The sequence below is a fragment of the Pestalotiopsis fici genome (assembly GCF_000516985.1).
Source record: "Pestalotiopsis fici W106-1 unplaced genomic scaffold PFICI_Scf_2, whole genome shotgun sequence".
In the NCBI taxonomy this organism is placed as follows: domain Eukaryota; kingdom Fungi; phylum Ascomycota; class Sordariomycetes; order Amphisphaeriales; family Sporocadaceae; genus Pestalotiopsis; species Pestalotiopsis fici.
Genome location: NW_006917092.1, coordinates 4,559,467 through 4,580,584, shown reverse-complemented (window position 1 = coordinate 4,580,584; position 21,118 = coordinate 4,559,467). Strand labels below are relative to the sequence as shown.

The 21,118-nt window shown below is 50.8% G+C and overlaps 6 protein-coding genes across 6 annotated transcripts; 2 read left to right on the top strand and 4 right to left on the bottom strand.

Annotated features, from left to right (window-relative positions):
- Positions 1-2,285: 2,285 nt before the first annotated feature.
- On the bottom strand, positions 2,286-5,193 carry PFICI_03551 (Protein transport protein sec-24; the record flags this gene model as incomplete). Its single annotated transcript, XM_007832132.1, has 2 exons — positions 2,286-4,505; positions 4,567-5,193. 2 exons carry the CDS (start codon positions 5,191-5,193, stop codon positions 2,286-2,288), a joined length of 2,847 nt encoding a protein of 948 aa, XP_007830323.1.
- Positions 5,194-6,931: 1,738 nt separating this feature from the next.
- On the top strand, positions 6,932-7,219 carry PFICI_03550 (uncharacterized protein; the record flags this gene model as incomplete). Its single annotated transcript, XM_007832131.1, has 1 exon — positions 6,932-7,219. The coding sequence occupies one exon, from the start codon at positions 6,932-6,934 to the stop codon at positions 7,217-7,219; it is 288 nt and encodes a 95-aa protein (XP_007830322.1).
- An 873-nt stretch (positions 7,220-8,092) lies between these two features.
- On the bottom strand, positions 8,093-10,283 carry PFICI_03549 (uncharacterized protein; the record flags this gene model as incomplete). The annotated part of the gene is made up of 5 exons (XM_007832130.1): positions 8,093-8,197; positions 8,285-8,539; positions 8,619-9,386; positions 9,439-10,161; positions 10,224-10,283. 5 exons carry the CDS (start codon positions 10,281-10,283, stop codon positions 8,093-8,095), a joined length of 1,911 nt encoding a protein of 636 aa, XP_007830321.1.
- Positions 10,284-15,322: 5,039 nt separating this feature from the next.
- Positions 15,323-16,317, bottom strand: PFICI_03548 (uncharacterized protein; the record flags this gene model as incomplete). Its single annotated transcript, XM_007832129.1, has 2 exons — positions 15,323-15,960; positions 16,032-16,317. The coding sequence occupies 2 exons, from the start codon at positions 16,315-16,317 to the stop codon at positions 15,323-15,325; spliced, it is 924 nt and encodes a 307-aa protein (XP_007830320.1).
- A 420-nt stretch (positions 16,318-16,737) lies between these two features.
- On the top strand, positions 16,738-17,421 carry PFICI_03547 (uncharacterized protein; the record flags this gene model as incomplete). Its single annotated transcript, XM_007832128.1, has 2 exons — positions 16,738-16,841; positions 16,929-17,421. 2 exons carry the CDS (start codon positions 16,738-16,740, stop codon positions 17,419-17,421), a joined length of 597 nt encoding a protein of 198 aa, XP_007830319.1.
- Positions 17,422-17,748: 327 nt separating this feature from the next.
- PFICI_03546 (uncharacterized protein) lies at positions 17,749-21,008 on the bottom strand (the record flags this gene model as incomplete). Its single annotated transcript, XM_007832127.1, has 2 exons — positions 17,749-20,718; positions 20,781-21,008. 2 exons carry the CDS (start codon positions 21,006-21,008, stop codon positions 17,749-17,751), a joined length of 3,198 nt encoding a protein of 1,065 aa, XP_007830318.1.
- Between the last annotated feature and the right edge of the window lie 110 nt (positions 21,009-21,118).

Here is a 21,118-nt window from a genome sequence, read left to right as displayed (position 1 = left end):
GCAACGGTAGCGGAGACAGCCGCGAGCGGGCGGAAACTCTAAAAAAGACATGGAAGTATCTTGATGAAAGGCCCTGAACCCTGAAGGAGTCTACACAGTAACCTACTAGGAGTTCAGCTTGAGCTCAGAGCTGTCCAGCCGTAAGATCAAGATGAGACAAGGGTTGTTCGAGTATCAAGATTAAGGCTGTTCGGGTGGGTATGGCGATGGATCAGTACTGGAGACAAGTGGTACAGCAAAAGAGCCGCGTCGAACACCATCTGGACACATGTACATGGATTTATTTATTTTCGCAGACATACGTAGCTCGTACATACATCGACCCGCGCGTACAGGTGGCTCCTCTGTCCAATCTGTCAAAATGTCGCCTCCCACGTGGTAACCCTCAAGTCAAGAAGAAAAACAAGAGTGAAGGGTTTTTGCTTTTTGCTTATATACTGGCAAACTCCCTGAAAGCATGAAATATCCCGCTGCATTTATATAGAAAGCTGGAATCTTGCATCTTTTTACGCACACTGATCTTAAACCGGGCTTCCTTTTTTTTTTTTTTTTTTGGTCTTTGGCGTGAATGATTAGGTATGTACTTCCGGTACCACACAGTGAGTTCCTCCCAGGTTCTTCGTGGCAGCAGGTAAAAGGCCCCTCTAACGATCACAGCGCACCCGCTCTCGCGCTCCATTACGCTGCCGCTAGCAGGGGTCGCTCAGATGGTTCAGTAGATCTCTCAGGTTCAGGTCAAGCTCTCGGGCGCCGGGCGGGAGGAGCAGAACGAGGGAGGGAGCAAAAAGAGCACGCAACCAAGCAAGGAAGTCAGTCACCCGAGAGAAGAAGAAGAAGCAAGGGAAGGGGGGAAAGAGAGAGAGAGAGAAGAAGGTTTCCCTCCCCTTGCCAAGTTTCCTCCCCCTGTCCCGATATCACTACTTCAAACAACATTTGGAGCTCCCCATGGTTACCCGTGTATCAGATAATATGTCTCCAAAGCTTGACTCAGTCATCATTTCTCTTTGCCAAATTCATATGTGAGTGTGTCAAGACGGACTGGGCCTCGCAACCAAATGTCACACATACGCACATACACACACACACACACACACACACACACACACAACCATACCGTAGTTGGTAATTCTCACATGCCATGTGTGATTTGAATCAAAGGCTGGAGATACTGCCCTTCCATTCTGCCACCTTAGCGCCCACCAGGAACCCACCCACCTTGTATAAGCGCCTCATACCCGGGAACTCTTACCAGATGTGAGCCAGCCGGCGCGTGTTTCACGCTTTCTTGTTTCATGAATGGTCGAGTCTCTTGATCTCGGAGTGGGTGGGTGTGTGACGAGAGAAGCGGGATCAACGGCCTCCAGAGTCATTGAACTTTGTGTGAAAATATGATGTACATCCATGACTCTGGGTTCTGTATGGATGTGTCTGGGGTAGGTACTCCATACTCTCCTCTGGCCTGTATACGTCTGGCGCAGTATGATGGCGACGGCCCCGGCTGTTATCAAAGATGAGTTGGTATGGTATGTACTTCGTACACCAACAGCGTGATAGCGAGTACACTTTTGACAGCCAGCTTTCTCATTTGTCACAGCCATGTCACAATGCTGCATGCACGCGAAAGCTACATATAGGCACACGATGATTCTAGATACGGCTCTCATACAGGCGTCGGTGGTTTTTGTAATATTGGGTGCCAGGTGTACCTCATATTCGCGTGCATCTTCATCTCCATTTACCTACACCCATTCCACTGGGATCTTGAGATCCACAGGTTTGACGCAGTAGAGCCCACACCTAAATCATGCTCCAACTCCAGATATGCATTATGCGCGTAGCGCTCAACCTTTATGCCTTCAAGGTTCTGGGTCACGCCTCACGCCCACGAGGTTTCGTATGAAGCCCATTATTTGGAATCGACTCCCAATTCATGGACTGGACTCGAGAAAAAGGTGTGGTCATCCAACCTTCCTGCAATCACATCCAAACATGGGAACGGCTTATCCACCCTCTCGGGTTCGGCAAAAAGTCAGTACACCAACACCAGGGCTATACAGATAATAGTATTTTTCATTTGTTTCGTTTCACTTCGTTTGTCAGTTTGGCGCGGAATTGCCAATCTTCTTCATCTCTCGTTCTCTCTCTCTATACTCCTTACACCACTTCTACACAAACTATGCCCTGCCAAGCAATGACCATGTAGATATCTTTCATTACTGCACCACCTGATGACGCATCTTTGTCAATACCAATCTCTTTTGCGCTCTAGCTCCTGGGACACATCATCAACTGCTCACCTTTTCTCTCAAGCTGCTCATCCACTGGCCAAAGCTCATGCCTTGATCTGCCCTGTCTTCCACCAGCAATGTCTGGGCCCATAGCTTCAGGCTAGGCTCTCCATCCTCCCGGACAATGTAGAGGTGGGGAACAATGATGCTGCCAACACCCCGAGACAGGTGATCCCGGCTCTTCTGAATGACGGCACGCACCCGCTCGTTGAAGTCATTGTCCAGTTCGGCAATGGATCCCTTGCCCACTCTGAGCTGTGTTCTGTCTGCCACGCCAAAGACGTCTTGAAGCAGTTGTGGCACAGCGTCTCTACCAACCCAGATGAATTGCGTCTGTCCGTCATCTATCAGATACAAGCCATAGCTAACGAATCGTTCTGATGAGAGGTTCAAAGGAGGCGGGAGCACGATCTGACTAGTCTCTGGGTCCGGCACTCCAGCGTTGTCGGGCATGTCATGTAACGAGTAAAGTCTGGGGTAAATATACTGCATGAGGAGCGGTAGGGGGAGCGTAGACAGTTGGCAGAGCGCGGCAGATCGGAGATCAGACGGGATCTGCGATGATCTTCTGAGACCAACGTTCTTGATCAAGCCCAGGAAAAGCGCAGGAAGACCGCGCAAGTTTGCAGGGAACTGCAAACCAGCACCTCCACCGCCGATTTCTTTCTTGAACGTCTGCAGAAGCTCAATCAACTTGCTCTGCAGAGCATCACGCGCAGCGTCGAGTCCGGAGCTAAGCGCGCGCTCTACCGCCTTGTGGCTGAAATAGGTCGTGATGGCGCACTGATCTGCCGAGGCATAGATATCTGCCAGGTTCGTGGTGGTAGGAATGGCGAGGGTCATGACACGGATGCGCCTCTCACCATTGCATGTAGTGTAGAGCACACCCGCCTGCAAACAAACGTAGTTCTTCTGCAATGTCTCGTCGATAGCAACCTCGACCACGTAACATTGGTCGCGGGGGAAGGCAGGGAATGCACAGAGATCAGAGCTTCGGTTGAAGAAGTTACCGTAAAAGGTACTCATGCGTAATCCAGTAGTTGCACGCACTCTGAGCACAGCCTCCAGACCAATCTCGGAAGATAGATAGTCGCTGAACTCGCGAGCAAACTTGATGGCGTCTTCCGGACGGCCTGCATTCCAGCCAGGGTAGAACCATGTTTGACCACCAGTGTAGCGGGGCAAGTTGCTGAGAGATGCCACATCCTGGTACTGGGAGGAGAAAAGGAACATGTCGATCGAAACCTGGTTCTTGGAGCACTCAACGGCAAAGGACTTGTAGAAGCTGTTTGCCGTCTGAAGCAAACTACTTTCCTTTGAAGTTCCGAGGAGTTTCTTGTCCTCTCTCATCTCCAGCTTTCCAACGCCCAAATTGGGCAAGGAAGCACTCAACACGGTAATCTTACCACCAAGGGGCGAGATCAGTTTGTGTCCAGCCCTCAGAGCCGAGCCCATGCACGATCCGTTGTTCTGGTTGTTCTGAAACATCTCGGGGAGCTTGTTGAGAAAGGTTTCGATGCTCTCTCTGCTCTCGGTCAGGGGAACCAGGAGATCTTGGGGGACAGGCAAGAACGGCTCATCCAGGTCGCTGACCACGAGCATGCTGGTCTCGGTGTTTTCCTCGCCGTCCTTGGGGATAGAAAAGTAGTGCAAGCTCGAGTCCACGGCCATGAAACCAAGACGAGTTCTTCGATCTGCGTTTGGTATTCTGTTTAGGCTGTCGAGGATTGTACGCGCGCTTGTTGCGAGCAGACCGGTAGAGACTGCAGCGTAGCTAACATCGAAAAGGAAGAGATACACCAGCGGCTGGGGCGGGCGGACCATGTACTCCTGCGGGGCAACAAATTCAACAACGGAGTGGTTCAACTCTGGTCGATCCCAGCGGTTGACACTCTTTTGTGCAGCTGCATCCCAATCAAAGGCCTGGGGAACATCGTTGGTCAGGTTGCACATGTTGCAACGCCATCTGTGGCCCTGGTCCAAGAAGACAACATAGGGGTTGATGTAGGTCCTGCACCTGCGGCATCGAGCGATGACCTGGTCCTGTACAACTGGAACGTCGTCATCAATGTCATGCAAGGCCGCATAGGGCTGAATGACGAGAGCGAAAGGCAGCTTTGACTTCTTCAGAAGGGAGTTCTGTGTGGGAATTGCGTTGAGTGTAGATCGCATGTACTTTGGCGGGCAGTTTGCAGTGGGAGACTGCGTAACACTGGACTGAGAAGCAACATGTTAGCAGGCAGTGGCCTTCGCAGGGGCTCTGGTCATGGAGACTCACATTTGGTGGGAGAATGCAAGGGGGCGGCGGTAGGTCGAGCTCGGAGACGTTGAAGGGTTGGTTCAACAGATCAGTAGGGTATAGCTGGTTCAGAGCGAGTCGCGACTGTTGTCCAGCTTGCTGGGCAGGCTGTGCTCCCACGTTCATGCCCGCCATACCAGCGGTAATGCCAGCGACGCCCTGGGGAGCTCCAGGAGTCCCAGCTCCTCCTTGATAGTAGGCATCTGGAGCTTGGTAACCACCAACACCAGGAGCAGCGGCTGCAGGAGCGCCGTAGCCGGGTGCTGCCGGCGCACCACCGTAGGCCGGAGCAGGAGAGCCGGCATATCCAGCCTGGAACTCTGGTTGACCTGGGTAGCCGGCAGCTGCTGGTACTGCGCCGCCTACACCAGGGGGCGGAGGCATACCGCCCGTTGTCTGGCCTCCAATGGCGGCATTTCCACCGGCACCAAACTCGAAAGCCTGGGTCGCATAACCTCGCTTCTTCTTCTTTCCTGCTGCTCCTTCTGCTCCGGGAGCTTGTGTGGCCTGGGCGGGGGGAGGCGTGCCGGCGGTGGCAGGATCAGGATACGGTGGTTGTTGACCGTACTGCTGCGGCGGGAATTGGCCGTAGCCTTGGTCAGCCATCTTTGGGCGCGTCCTACGCAATCAATCGATGGAGTGACTGATCAATCAACCAGCGGCGTCTCCGAGCAGTGAGTCGGGGCGAATTTCTCGGACACGAGTGCGTCGCCAAGTCAGTCGTCGTGGTGGTGAATGGTGAGGTAGGTGTGAGGAAGGCTGTCTTGGGCTGTCGTCGGTGAGAGCTAGAAAGTGGGATGGATGGGTACTAGCTCTATGGAGAGTTGGGAAGTGTGGCCTTTACTCCTCCGTAAGACAGGCGCCAGTTTTACACTACGTAGTTGGGTATGTAGGTGCTGTCGGATAGGAGACTGTAGGTAGTAGTAGCCTACGTGTCGCCAAGCCTCAGCGCTCTCTGCTATGATGGGTTATTGGGAAGTACGACAGCACAGGCTTTTGATAAATACAAAATGTCACTTTCAATCTTATTTTTTTTTTCCTGTTTTGTTCTTTTCTCAAATGACTAAGCTTTACTGTCTGGTCGAGTTGCCAAATTCCCTGGGTGGTGTTGGTGTGTGTCGGGGAAACAAGCAGGACAGGCAGCTGGATTTGGCGCTGGCGACAGCTGCCGTGCATTTGAACTCTCTCAGCTGTGGTTGTTAGCTGGCCTCAAAAGAAACGGAATCTGGGAAGCTGAGGGAGCCGCATCTTATCTTATCGGCAGCCCCTCGGCTCATCAATAACGGGATTTGATTCAGCGTTCATTGTCCATAATGATGCCCCGCAATTAGACTGGGCACGTTCAGCACCCGACACCGACACTGATGATGAGAGGTAACCCAGCCAGCCCAGCCAACCCCTGGATCTTGTTGCAAATGCTTGTGTACAATGCTCAAAGTACGCGCACGCACTCAGAGCCGTACAGCCGTGCACGCATTCTTGGCCATTACAAGCAGTAGAAGCCAGGCCTTTACAGTGGATGCTTGGTCCTTGTGATGGCGCTAGATTGGGGAACGGTCCGCACCAGCTCTTCCAGAACAGTGTTGCTAAATGCAGCTCTTACTTTCCCTGGGAGGACGCCAAAGAAGCTATGGGTGAGGGCAACTAAATGTAGGTAATCAAAAGCGCATGTCTCATTTCCTACCTGCAAAAACCCGGATCCCTCTTGGGTTTATTCTTACTCGCTTGACACTACATATCTCTCAATAGAACCAGCCGAGGCGTCAAAGACGTTTTTGTTTTGTCTTGCAACTTTGTCCAACGTCGGCGACAACTAGCACATCCAGTCAGTCGGTGCCTGTCAATCACTTCTTTCTCAACCGCCCTGGTGGCTTTTCACTAAGAGCAGAGCACCCGCCAAGCACCCACTCAAGGGATCCCAGTGACATACACTGGACCTTCAACACCAAGGGTCTACCTACCAACCCAACCTGTCGCTGCAACCGTCGACTGTTCTTCGTTGCCCATCATGGCCTGGGGAAGAAAAGAGGCGCCCAAGCCTTCAACTCTAAGGTGAGCCATGTATTCTGCGCTGTTCTAGACGGGCTGCATTATGCGCAGACGAGACAAGACTCTTGCGCCTTTACTACTGTACTTCAAGTGATTGATCCTCAGTTGTATCCACATACCCACTGTTCCTTTCACATGAACGGCAAAGTCCCAGATTGTAAACACCAACCACATCAGGGTCCATGCTGTCGTTGCATATCACCGAGAGAAACTGCTTTCCATTCAACCTCCCGCTTTCCTTCTATTGGTGCCTTTGTGTTTCCCCATATAATGCGCGCCGCAATGCTAACCTAGAATGCGCCAAACGCATCAAAACAGCCAAGTACTCCCCCTCGTCTTCCTGCTCATCTTCCTCGGCGGCGCCGCCTTTGTGGGCTACCAGATCTGGCTCGCCGTCAACCAGGTCGAAAAGTCGGCGCGCGATCGCATGGCCAAGAAGAACGTCGTCTTCACCAAGGACGGTATGCGCGTCGGCGTCAAGCACGTCGAGCAGGAAAAGTATGTCGACAAGACTCAGAGCTGGGTCGTCAAGGCCTGGAATCTAGGGACCCAGATACCCTCCGCCGTAACCAAGAGGAAATGATATACATACATGCATCCCGCCATCAAGACGAAAGAAGAAAGGGCAAACTCGATTATGGGGAGTGCAAAGAGGCACAGTCAGGGCTGTCATATTCAGCCGCTAGAATAACTGTAATGGAAAGCCGATTCCAGATTCGCATCAAATTTTTTTGGGCGAAATCACGACGGGCAAATATGCGACAGATTATCGCGTTTTTCAACATGGTCTTTAAGAAGGATTACCCCAGGCCGGTTCCAGTGGGTGGGCTTTTACGACTTTTCTCTCGTCTTTTTTCTTTACCAACCGCCATCGACAATAACAGTCACTCCAGGCAGACAGTTGCAATTAATGCTTATTTCCAAAGCATAAACAATTTACACGAATTCTTTCATATCAAATCTGCTGTGTGTCAGTTCCATCGTGAGATATATAGTTGGTCAAACTCCTCGACTATGTGACGTTCAAAAAACACCTAAAGAGTCACAAGTATATTAAGAGAAACATTTGAGAACTTTTCAGAGCGACACAACATGACAATTTCTCATGTATTTCTAGGCGCATTCCAAAACAGAGTGCGAAGCAGACATAGCATAGTCAAATGAAGAATGTACAAATAAGTAGGTCAGGTCAAGATATACAAGGTATATCGAAAACCAAATGACGTGTACAGACATGGGCCCAAGATACAGAATACTTTCCAAATTTACCATGATGTCAACCGAAGACAAGTACATGATCTTGCTAATGTATACAAAAATGACTTGTTTTGCTTGCATTTCTCGCCCTTTTCGGTTTTCCAGAAGATGCTGTGTGATGGTATCAATAAACGCCGCCCAAAAGACCAGGGGAAATCCCTTGATGAAAAGAAACAAAGACAAAAGAGTTGATTGATCCTTAGGGCCGCTCCGAGGCAACAAGTGGTCCAGCACTTGATATCAGCTCACTCTGTGTTGGGCCGGCAACATATTGACTACCTGGGTATTGGTTCTGCTCAGGAAGCTGTAATAAAACCAGTTAGAAATCTGTCTGTCTTGGGAAAAGATAAAGAATTTGGAAATGGTGAAAAGCAAGAGGGACAAGACTTACTGTGAGCCAATTCTTCGCAACCCATTGAGTAGATGGTCCAGCATTACCCGACGCCTTGTGCAAGAGCTCCGACCGGCTCTGTTCAAAAGCAGCCTTTTGCATGGACTCGCGCTGCTGTAGAGGGTTCATGGAGTACCCGGCCGAGGGGGGAGCATTGCGCGCATTCAGAATCTTTTCAAAGTTCTGAGCGGAACCGTAAGGTGAAGCCATCAGCCCATCTCGGTGTATCATCATGGACGGGATCCGGACTTGCATCTAAAAGTAAAAGAGAAAGAGTGAGCACAGATAGACCATGACTTATAATGAGAGGGGATTTTCCAAGACAACTCCTTACCTTGCTGAGGATATGGGCATATTTAACACCAAGATCGTCTCCAATATACCGAAGTCGGCCATGCACCCACGTTCGCTGCGTATCCGTGGCATAGTCTTGACAATGTATGCATGCCAGTGGCCAAGTCAGAAAGTACCCAGCCAGACCCTTGAGCGCGTCTTCCTCTCCGCAGGCAAAATGTCCGAGATTCTTCCTCGACAGGAACTCCTTCTTCTTGAGGTGCCAACCCAAGTGGTACGGGACCGAGGCGATAATGTCGCTAATGGTCTCGACGCAAGTCCTCGCCGCCGTTGCGTATTCCGGAGTGGTGCGGTAGTCGACGGGAGAGCACACCCAGGCGGCGCACCGCACGATCAGCGAGGCGTTGATGAGCCGCGACGTTCTGCACAGATTCCAGACGCTGGCGATCCAAAAGTCGGCATACAGGTCCACGCGTCCGGGATAGATCTCGGCGTTTGCATAGTCTCCATTCGGTACGCTCGTCTCCCAGTGTACAGTCTTGTACTGCCAGAACTCTGGCAGATTGTTCATCCAGTTTACCGCCTCTTGATCCACCATTTGTGCTCTGCGAATCATGTTCAGCATCAGTTCGATATTCTCTGGTGTACGCGGCATGCAGTTCATCAGTCGTGTGACTTCGGCTCGCAGTTCTCCCGTCTTGATCATTACCCGTTGACATTTGGCAGCCCATTCGTCCTTGACCGCATCGTTGATCCACCACTCGACACCCATGATTGGCGCTTTTCCTGACGTTAGAGTGTGAATGATCTGTCTGGATTTTAGTTACCATTGAAGAAGCGGGTGTATACAACAGCCTTACCATCTGTGTTCGAACAGCGATGAAGAGGAGAAGCCCAGTCCGCGTCCTCAACTGTTTCCGACCCCTCTGCTTCACCAACTGGATTGCGCCTTCAATGTGTGATCCCCACGCCGACATTCCCAACTGCTTGGCCGTCAGGTTTTCAAAGAGTCCCAAGAGAAGAACAGCAGCCAGCGTCGAGTCCGTCTTTTGGGCTTCAGGATCTCGCAGAGCTATGTTGGTGCCAGTGAGTGCATGTGTATACTCGTTCAATGCCTTGTCCGCATACTGATTTCTGGCCCCAGCACAGTTGTTCAACAAGGCCATTGAGCACGCGTTGAAGGCCCGTTGCAGGTGACTGTTGACGCCTTCTGCTTTTAGCATGGGCAGGAGAAAGTCGAAAAAGCCTCGGGTGCTGCCTTGCTGCGGCATGAGAACAAAGTTGGCCACAAAATGACAGTCGGCGCGAGTTTCGGCCGGTATAGCCAGCGCTGGAGTAACAGCTTGTTGGAGCGGCGACCTGATCACGTTTGAGAGCCCTTCTACAGGTGATGTGGAGCCGCTTCGTTCTTCTCCGCCGTCTCCCTTGCCCAGCTTCTGGAGGGCTTTCTTGTTTGCCTTGCGCGCCCTCCGCTCAGTGGCTTGGGTCTCATTGCGGAAGACGAGATCAAACTCATCTTTGTATCCAGGACATTGTCTTCGGGATTTGGCACACTGGTTGCACGTAGGCTTTGTTTCATCACACTAATCTTGAGTCAGCAAATTAATCCTCCAGGCAATCAAGGCCCTTATAGGTTCGTACGTACCTTGATGCGACGAGTCCGGCACATCTGGCAGCCCCTTGAGGGCTTTCCACAATACACCATTTTGTCTATATTGTAATGACAGCAAATTTAGAGGGAATTGTTCTCTGGTAACCCAGCACGGACCGAATCCGTAGTCTCCAAGGCAGCGCAGCGATTTCGAGTCTTCAAGGACGTGATACCTAGTGATCGTGTCGTATAGTTGTATAGTTGTCTGTACGGCACAACTACGCACGAGTCAGGGACCTTTGTGTAGTAACTTTTCCTGGCAGGCGAGAACTCCAGGGTGATTATATGCCCCAAAGGCAGTTGATTAAAGCGGCAAATATGGAATCTCATTCCACACGATTGTTGAGAAGAAGTATCAAGCTTGACAACTCCAGAGTGAGGTCACACGAATTTCCGAGTTGTTGCCAATCGCCACGAAAATCCCAGCACCAGCACAACACAGCCCAGCCAGACGGGCAAGTTCAGACGACCCCAAGGGGCTGATATCGACGTTTTGGTATGTGTCAATGTCGACCAGGAAAAGAAGTAGACTATCTCCCGATTCAGCAAGAATCCTTGCCGGACAACCGCCCTCACAAATCAAGGTGAGGCACGCTGACAAAAAAACAAGCGGCGATGTCGAGTTTATGCAATCCTTTGGAGGATGAGCCTCGGGAACTTTGAAAACGGAGGATAAAGTATGGGCAGGCCCAGGCTGCTATTGGTCGATGGAGATATGTACAAGCAGGTGTCTTCGGCAGAGGCTGGGGGGTATGACTGCCGACAGCAAAGTTGTTTGAGATGTGTTCGCTCTTGGGTCAAAACGGATGGGAAGGGCGATTCCAGTTGGTGTGTCAGGGATTCTCCGATCTGGGATAGACCTGGTCAGGCCTCGGAAGCTGAAGCAGAAGCCAGAGATGGGAGGGTGATGAAGTGTAAAGCAGAAGAACAGACGATTTCGATTAGACTGGCTGCCTTTGCTTCCGACAATGATGCGAGGGCAACTCTAATGATATTGGAAAAGAAGAAGCACTTGCATGGCAGAAGCCAGGAGGTTTCTTGTAACGCCCTTTTATCACGTATGGATCTACCACCAAGATCTGCTCTTCTTCTTTTTCTTTTTTTCCCTCTCTTCCTTTACTAGACCTCAGCATACAAACAAAACAAAATCAAGAGAAAAGGGTTGTCCTTGACCCACGATCGACGATGGGATTGATTCCTTCTTGCATGTCTTCGTCGATGGGGGGAGAGGGGCCAAGCAGCCACAAAAGCCGTCCGCTACGTCCGCGGGATCTTCCGTACCTGGAATATACCCACAGGCACTACCTACACTAATGTACTTGCACTACTACACGGCGCATCGTGTACCCTAGAAGGCTTGTGGAGAGGTCCATGGAGGGGTGCGAGAAGATCAAGTTACAGCGCTATGACTATACCTACCGAGCCCGGCCCTGCCTACACTACTGTGTGCAGGGCCTCCTCTTCTTAGTGTCGCAGGGGTTGCCGCCAGAGGCCCCTTGTCTCAATGTCCTTTGCCAGGGATATGGGGGGACAGAGAGACCAGAGAGACCATCGTCAGTCTCGCTGGTTCTCGCTTGCATGGCCCGGATATCATGGAGAGAGGGAAAAGCGTCGGGTCATGGGCTGATAATTGCCTGGGGGGTGCCTCCGGGGGATAGTGGATGGTCAAATCAACTTGCTACCTGTGTTTTCTCGAATTCGCATCCAGTGCCTCTTGAGATCTCCATAACGGGACCCCTTGCTCTAAATCGATTTCCATTTACGAGTTACATCCTGCTGGGTAATCTACCAGGGACATGACAGACCTGTGCAGGACCAGGTTGGCTGAAAGGTCATCAAGGCAATCAAACGCTGGCGTCGACAAGGTAGTTGCGCAGGAACTCTTTGGGGTGGGTTTGGTCAATGGTACGGTAGGTATCAGGTCTACAGACACAAGAGTTCAATCGGTGGGCTCTCAACATCTCTGGTGGTCTGTCTGTCTATCTTTGAAGGTCATCTACAGAGTACAGGTACTGTATGCACTATACAATTCATGCGTCCAGGATGGCTGCCCCAATCGAGGCCAGTAAGCAGAGACACCAGCACTGGAGCATCCGAGGCAGGGCACTTGGACCCCTGGGACATATCCGTTTCTGCTGAAGCTCAAACCGTCCGAGTCGAGACGTCGGCGATCAGTGGCTGGCCGTTGACGGGACCGTCGCTACCTAGTTTAAAACATCAGACTGGAAGTGCTGATAGGCGCCAAGCTTCTGCTGTGCTTTGCTCTCCACGACTGTGGGATTAATGTTTGCCCTAAGGTTAGGTTGTTCCTTTTGCTACAATCAAGAACGCCAGTACCGGTAGCATGGGCTTGCCCACGAGTCCTGAGGCTCCTGAGGTCTCACTTTGAGTCGACAGCTCGATACACCAGGGAAGCGATGGATTGAACCTAAAATATGGGGCATTTTGGAGGCGCGTACAATGCGCAGCCAGCTACTATGCAATGTATCTCTAGTCTCTACAGAAAACCAAGCACCCCGGATACGTGGCTCAGTAACTTACTTCCTCTCACGTTGTTGTGGCGAGTCGATCATGGGCGTGATAGCCAATCAATACAGTAGGGCTTCTGTGATAAAATGGGATTCCTTGAGGCCCCCCCATTAAAGTCTCGAGCATCGATCGTTGACCGGCATTGGGTATAATGTTACTACCACCCTCTCTCCGTTATCAGAGCCTGGCAGTCGGTATGGTAACACTGCCGCAGCATATAAACTGCACAATATGATCTGAGATGACTTGCAAGTACTTGATTGACACCAACATCAAGTGCGGTTGCACAGTTTCGAAACGACAAGAATCAGCAGATCATAACTACAATGTCTGTATGTAGATGACAATAATTTATTTGGTCCCATCTCCTACGCCTACTATAAAAACCAATATACGTTGTACAACAGCTCAAGAGAAGTTTAAAATGTCTTGACGACAAAAAGCATGCATGGTACGTGCATACATAGATACGCAGGTGATTGCGAAATGGTTTTACAAAGAAACCTTGCGCGGGTGATTGCACCCATATCGGTGATTGCAGAAATCCCGGCCGATCGGAACCCAGATGTCTGTTGACAGATTCAGTAATTCTTGGGAAGGGGATCGGGAGGTTCACCAGGCACAAGGATTTTGTTGCCGTTGACCTGATGTAACGATCCTGGGGAGTATCATCCTTGTCGCTTACATGTATGTTCATCCACAGGCCTTTCGATCTTGCCCCCCCCCTCATTCACGCACAGATATACAGTATACATCATGCATCTGGCAATCTGGCACATTGTCGTTTATCACTCCACTCGGCATACATCTACCGGTAATGCAACGTCCATACTAGGTCAGGGCTGATGCAGGCAATATATGTTTGATGATTATGATGATTCACATACTTGCTCTCCTTTTCCCCCCTCGGTTGGCATGTGGGCTCACCCTTAAGGAGACGAATGAGATGTTACCAACGACTTTGACCAAATATCCCACAAGGTTCACTATGATGATGCTCAGTACTCTGCAAGGCTGCATCGTTGCCCATATCGTGGTTATACAATATAATCGCCTGGCCTCCACTCTCACGCTGACGGGCTGCATGTCATGTTGCTTTTTTTTTTTTTTTTTTTTCCTTCTTTTTTCTTTCTCTGGCCTTGTTCCAAGATCTGAGTATCCCAGAGATCAAGGCGACCCTTGGTAATTAAACAAGGTCGCCGACCTGGAGGGTCAGCTGCAGCGTGTCTTTGCCCAATGCTACGTCTTGCGCATACTATGTACTACAACCTGTAGCCTGCCTTGCTGCCCGGGGGGGTAATCCAAGCGCACGTGTTCGCATCTCACGCTGCAGATGGAAAAAAGAAAACATCGTAGCACAATGTTCCTTCTTCTTGCATATATTCGGTCACAGCATCCGAACACGAAAAAGAATCTTGTCGATTTTGAATTCCCCATTGCGATCATCATTGGGTCAATGAATGACGCCTTGCTTTTTTTCATCTGTTTGTGATATGGCATAACCCCTTTCAGGAAATCGCTTCGAACATTTAGCTCCACGATGATCATGACATATGCACTCTCCAGTTTGTGATGATCATGTTTATAGTAGATATTGCTTTTTCTCAGAGGCCAGAAGCAGAGCTTTGGACAACATCTGACGGAATATATCCAGTCAAGTCGTTTTCTTCTGCCAGCCTCACTCTTACCAAGCCACTTCTGATTGAAAACCGTTCTCCATTTCGATAAGAAATTAATTTCATACATGGAACCTTATTGCTTAGATGTACTATGCCCAGGGTGTCAGTGCCTCCGGATAGGAAGAACTTGCGATATGTTGTCAACCATGTGTATAATTCAAACGATAGGAGTTCGCGTCGAGACCAATTTCCTTCCGAATACGCAGGCGTACTCTGAATGTGGCCTTCACTTCTTTAGTGGGTTGAAAGAGCTGCTCACGCTTGGACGAGACATGGTCAAGAAAGGGCCAGAAAGTCTCAACGGCCATTATGCCAGCAAAATGCTCATACAAGAAACCATATTGACCTAACCAAACTCTCGATATGCCCCCATCCTTTCCGTAGATTTTGCGGATGATTTTGTAGTCGTTGCTCAACAATGAATTTCCGCTAGATTTGAGCAAAGCGTTGGAAAACTCACGGAACTGACAATACTACCATGATCCCGTACAAGTTGAGCGGCTCCATCTTGCAAGGCAAGTCTGCCAGAGTCATGGCTTGAACTACCGCGTCATAACGGCACGCAGCAGCGGGAAACTTTGCGATTACGATGTCTGAGTTGCCTGGGATCTCCGCGATTATTCGCAAGGCCAAATGTTTGATGTGTCAGTTGCCTCTTCATCAAGTGAGTAACCACGTTCTCACTTGAATGCAATCATGGGGATTCTTGACGTGTAGAGAACTTTGTCAGTATTGTATGCGATATGAAATACAAACAGTATACGTAAATACCTACCCAAGGCAGATGCTGCAAGTCTCTGAATGATAAATATCAAATACACAAAGCATCTTGATTTCTGAGAACATATCCTCTGAACGCTCTATCATGTTGTAGATTCAAGAACGCTATTGCTGGGAGAAATCCTGGATCGCTTTCCAAACACCCTCTGGACTCGGTGTTTCGGCAGAGACATCGGGTTCGTATGCAAACGTCTTTTTTAAAAAAGCCCGTGTCGTGGGACCTATCGTGGCAATGAATGTGTTCCCATTACCACTAGGCGCTTCTCCCGCTCCCCCTCCTCTCACCTTGCCCGTCTCCGCGTCGAGCATCCCCAGCCCCTCGAGCATGCCGTCGCAGCCAGTCGGGCTAAACACCACGACCCATCTCCGCCGCGCACTCGCCGTCCTCTCGAGCACCTGCGCAAAGTCGGCTGGGAACGACTCCATGACCCCGGTGCCGTACACCACCGTCTCGTCGACTTGGATCCTCGTCTCGGGCGGCAGGGACGGGTCCATTAGGGCCGTCGGGATAATATCGCGGCGCTTCTCTCCGACAAGGAAGAGGAGGGCCGGCTTGGTTGGCCGTTCAGCATACCACTCCCCGTAGTGCTGTTGTATGTACGGCGCGAGGGCGTCGCCGTTGCCCGTGTGCTCGCCAAACACCTGTAGCGGTGGCGTTTGGGATATTGCGCGGAGGGCGCGCGTCGTCGCGGGACCTACTGTGTATATTGGTATATCGTGCAAGTAAGGCCATTTCTCGTCGTCTTTTGCGGGCAGTATATAACCCATTAGTTGACTGTGGCAGCAATAATAATGTACATCTCGAAAGTCATACCTTGGCCTTCCTCGACCAACTTGGCAAACCCTTCGACTGCTCTTTGCGATGTGAATATCAAACCTCCATACTGCGCATCCTTCTTGTTGCTTATCCTCCCATTGCGCAGGAGATTTCTAAATCTACTCATGCCATCTTCTTGAAATTGGTGCTGTAGCACAGGGACGAATATCGGGGCGAACTCGAGGCCGTCACGCGGCGTAGAAAAGAGCTCTTGATAGGTATCGTTGGGGACGGATTTCGTCTTGAGTAGGAGAATTGGTTGCTTTTCTGTCGTTATTGACATGGTTTACGACTTTTGAACAGTTTAAGGACTTAAAAAAAAGAGTTCATCAAACAAAGATGGTCTTCCTGGATGCAAGCAACGATCCAACGCGACCAATGCCATTCGTCACTGCCAGTAGCTTAAGTTGCTTAACCCCTCCGTACCTGCAGCATCGAGTCCCTGTATGAGCTTCTATCGATAAAAGCTCCGGGCCCCTGGCGACCCGCTAAAAAAAAAAGACCGCCGCCAAAGCGGAACGATCCGGCCTGGAGAGAGATGGACATTATGTTCGATCTCTTTCGATGACAAATCCATAGAGCACTTTAGATACAGCCACTGCTTGTTTGCGCAACAACTTGTTCCGAAGACGTGTTTTCTGCAATTGCCATTCGTTGTATACTTTTGTCGGCCGTGTAGACACTCATTCAAGATACTGGAACCATGACAGCCGACTCGGGCGAGCCCTCCGGCGCAACCACAGCTGTCACCGGCTCCAGCTCCGCCGCACTTCCTCCGGGCGTCGTTTTGGGCAAGGATGGCAAGCCGTAAGTCATGTCCAACTCTACTCGTCCTTGCGAGTCTTTCATGAATGTTATTAGGTGATGCTAACTGTCTCGCTTTCTCTCTCCTAGTTGTCGGACATGCTCCTCTGGCTCGGCCTTCAAAGCCTTTGCCAAATCCTCGCTAAAGCCAAGCAATAACAACACCACGACGACGACAAAAGCAGCCACCGCAGGAGCAGCAGTAGCGGCAACCGGTGCCGCCGCAACACTCACGATCCCCCGCGACTGCCCTCCCGACGTGGAACAGCTCGGCCGCTCTACCTGGACGCTGCTGCACTCGATCGCGGCCACGTACCCCACGACTCCCTCGGCGCGCGAGCAGGCCGACCTCCAGACCTTCATGTCGACCTTTTCCCGGCTGTACCCGTGCTGGGTCTGCGCCGACGACTTTCAGGGCTACATGGCCCGCGAGAAGATGCCCGTCGGCAGCCGCGACGCCTTTGGCCAGTGGTTGTGCGAGGCCCACAATGCCGTCAATGTCAAGCTCGGCAAGCAGACGTTTGACTGCAGCAAGTGGCAGGAGAGGTGGAGGACGGGCTGGAAAGATGGCCGGTGCGACTAAAGTGGCCAGCGTGGACTTGCAAAATAAAAATGTATTCATAGTCATGATGATATGTATAACGACAATGTTGAAGGACAACAAGATGGGTGCATTAGACGACGGCGTTTGGTAAGACTGATTTCAAGATGTATACATCACCGCTCAGAGGTATTTAGAACTCTTTTGTACATTACCAGCGCAATGGGTTGATTGCGCTGGACGAAAATCGAATCACTGCTGTCAATCACGATTTGATCATGCCATCTATATTCAAGTTGGTCTAAAGGGTATCTTTATTGAAAATGCCAAGACTCTATTTCCACCCTTCCAAATCTCAATTAGAAATTTCTAATTGTTGGCTTTGGTCTCGATCTTTTCGATCAAGTCGGCACCGATTCGAGCAACCTCGGAAACAATCGCTGCTTGATCGACATCCAATGAATCTCCATCGCTTCCAGGCTTGTATGCGCACGGCATATCAATCTTCCTCGTCCTTTTGCCCAGTTCAACATTGAACAAAGCACCTACCACGTTATCATCCTCACCACCATGGAAGAATACCAGGGCATTTGCATAAACTGCGCGCAGCTGTTCGACCAGCGTTTTGGATGGGTGCTGCACGAGTGGTAGGATGGAGCCACCACGACCAACATCCAGGTTCTTGAAGCGTGAGTGAGTCGCACCATCATCTCTCAGGACGTTTTTCACAACCTTGGGGTTGAGACGGATGACAAAGTCATAATGCTTCAGAGACGACTGGAAGAGACTGCGGGGGTCTAGATCGACTGCTTTGGTCTTGACGAATTCGCACGCTGACCGAGCGAGCTTGGTCATTTGGTTGGCCACAACTCGGGATGGTCCGCTCTGAGTGTAGGCGGTGCCTGACGCATCGTGTGATGTTGCCACAAACAAGACGACCCGATTCATCCGAGGGTCCGAACGCCGTAATTCATGGAAGCGGGCGAACACGGCAGATCGATCAGAGACCACACTCGACTCTGAGTGGTCGACGATCAAAGGCTCATCCGTCCAGTCCCAGCGAGCAATGACCTGCAGAGCGCGCAGGAATCCAGTTGTCGCACTGGTGGGTGTCTGCCAAGGGAAGGGGGTCAGGAAGGCCTTTAGGGCAATGAGTTCCAGTACCTCCTCGCTAAAGTGTGAAGCCAACTTGTGACTACCGAACCAATGCTTAAGAATCCTTATCGAGTCGGACAATGGGGGGTATCTTGTACACCATGTCGAGACCGCCTGGTTGTGTAGCGGTAAATATGTGTATGTACGCTTGTAGGCTGCAAGCCATCGTTCGGCATCAGCATGAACATGCTTCTCTAGCTGCTTGTTTCTCAGCCGAGCATCGAGTATTTTCTCGTCTGCATCGCTCTGCAAGCGGAGTCGGAATACAAAACCATCTTCATTAACGACATCTAGGAAAGCGAGGTTGAGTGAATCATGATCAACTTGTTCCAGTCCAACATGTGTCTTGATCTCTGGGTTTGATTCTGTCAAGGAACTTCCAACCTTGAGCAGGAACGCAATCTTGAGGCGTTGGTTCGCTGCAATGTTATCGGTCCATCTGCTTGACGCCTCGAAAGAGATGATCAAATCCATCGGTAAGCGCTTCCCAGGTTCCGGTGGATGCACTGATGCGTAGCGTAGTTCGGGGCATGCCGGCGCGATTTGTCTTACGTGAAGAGGGAGATCCTCAATTTCGCGAATCTCCTTTTCTAACGTGTCAAAGGCAGTTCTCGCAGCTGCATAGTACTGCGCATCAGTATTGGCAGTGTGTGCAATTGCTGAAAAGCTGTTGCCGCCAAAAAAGTTGAGACTCTCTGCCTGCAATGCAAGGTGTTTCTTTGCAATGTGTCGGATAACTTGCTCTGGGATGCTCATGGTCGAATCCAACTGCCACTCGATGGACTCCAAGATGCTGCCGTCCTGGAAACGGCGCAGCTCAGCAATGTCGCCCCAGAACTCGCGATACTTGGTCGCCTCTGCTTTCTGCTCAACGGATGGACCGAGATCCATTTTTCTGGTGGCATGAGATGGCTCCAGTACAAACCCAACAAGGATGCTTTCGTGTGTGGTTGTAGGGTTCGCCGAGACAGCCCACTTGGAACTTCCGGGCACCATGAGGTGCACAAGTTGAGATCGATCGCCCAGAGCTCTCTTGGAAATTCGATAGAGCTTTTCGCCAAATTCCCAAATGGCGCCTCGGTGATCTGATCCCTGAGATGGTTTTGTCTCGGCTGGCAAGTTGACTCGAACTACAAGATCGAATATTTGTAGCACTTGGTCCACCTTGACAATGAATAATGAGTCGAACTGATCAAGCGAATCGCTTTGCAGACTGGCAAGAGACCATTTCGCCTGTTGTTGGAGGAATCCGGCAGACGAAGGCGTCATTTTGAACAACAAGTTGTGTTCCCGACCTGCGTCAAACAGAACCGGTCCACTTTGGCGAATACTGTCGGCGTTGGCCGCCGACCCGATAACGACGGACTTTTTCTGAAAGTTTGTGCCGACCAGGTATTGAATGATTGCTTTGAAAATTTGGCTGGCATTGAGAGAGCTGGATAGTATGGGCTCGCCTTTGCGGCCCCCAGACTTCAGCAGAAGTGCGGCCAAAACCGCCCATTCAAAGTGACCAAAGCCACCTCCAGACAGTGTCGAATCTAGCCCGCGCTGCTGAAGCCAAACCCTCCCTAACATGCATGCCTCTTTGTAAGCGCCACAAGTCTTTGCTGCTCCGTTGACGAGCTGAAGGTAGGATAGGAAGAGACTCTCGGCCCTCAGCGTCGAATTATAAAACGGCGTAGGCGCTGTCGAGTCCTTATGCGTGTTGCTGGCGGGCAGAAGCTTGGACGAGGGAAAAATATCTGGCTCGGCACAGGGTATCATGCGAATCATGTAGTTCTTCTTGACATCTGACTTGCTGGATTTCGGGCGCACCGACAAAACAGGCAGTAGGCTGTTGCCATGAAGAAAATGAAACGAAAAATCAAAATCGGCCTTGAAGTTGTTACGAAGGGCAGCCGTGATCTTGGCAAGATAATAAGCCCGCTTGGTGAAATAACGACGATCCCGAAAATCCTTTTCCTGGAACAAGGATTTGGGCATGACGACAATCATGTCAACGCCAAACTCGGTTTGAGACTTGACCATGGTTCTGAGCTGGTAGGAGCCAACAACGTTGAAAGCAGCCGGCTTGGCAAAGGCAAGCTTGTATTGCGAGTCCTTGCCCGGCTTGGGGCTGGGATACGGGATCTTGATCTTGCCATTCTTCTCATCCTTCTCGAACTGAGAAGTGAGGGTACCAATCTGAGTAAATAATGTTAGTGAATTGGGTGGGTAGACGGAATGAAGAAGTCGTCAAAACGTACGAGTTCGGGATCGTGAGACTCGATGGCCTCGATGGCGTTCTTGAATTTGTGTAGCGTCTGGTCAACGCCATCGAAAGCCTGGGGGTAGTCAATTTGGACTTCATGGACCAGCTCTTGAGTAGCTTCGACGAATGCGCTCGAGGCAGAGGTGGGAGCCACGCCGACATGCAGCGACGGACCTGCGCCGCCGTGGCTGAGCTTTCTCCTCTTTGCCGTACTTGAGTCCATCACTCCGACTTGAGGATAACGATGCCAGCGAATTTATGTCTGCTGTTGCGACTTCACGGTAAACTACACTCACTCATTCCTCCATGTTTCCCAAAATTTTTGGAGATACT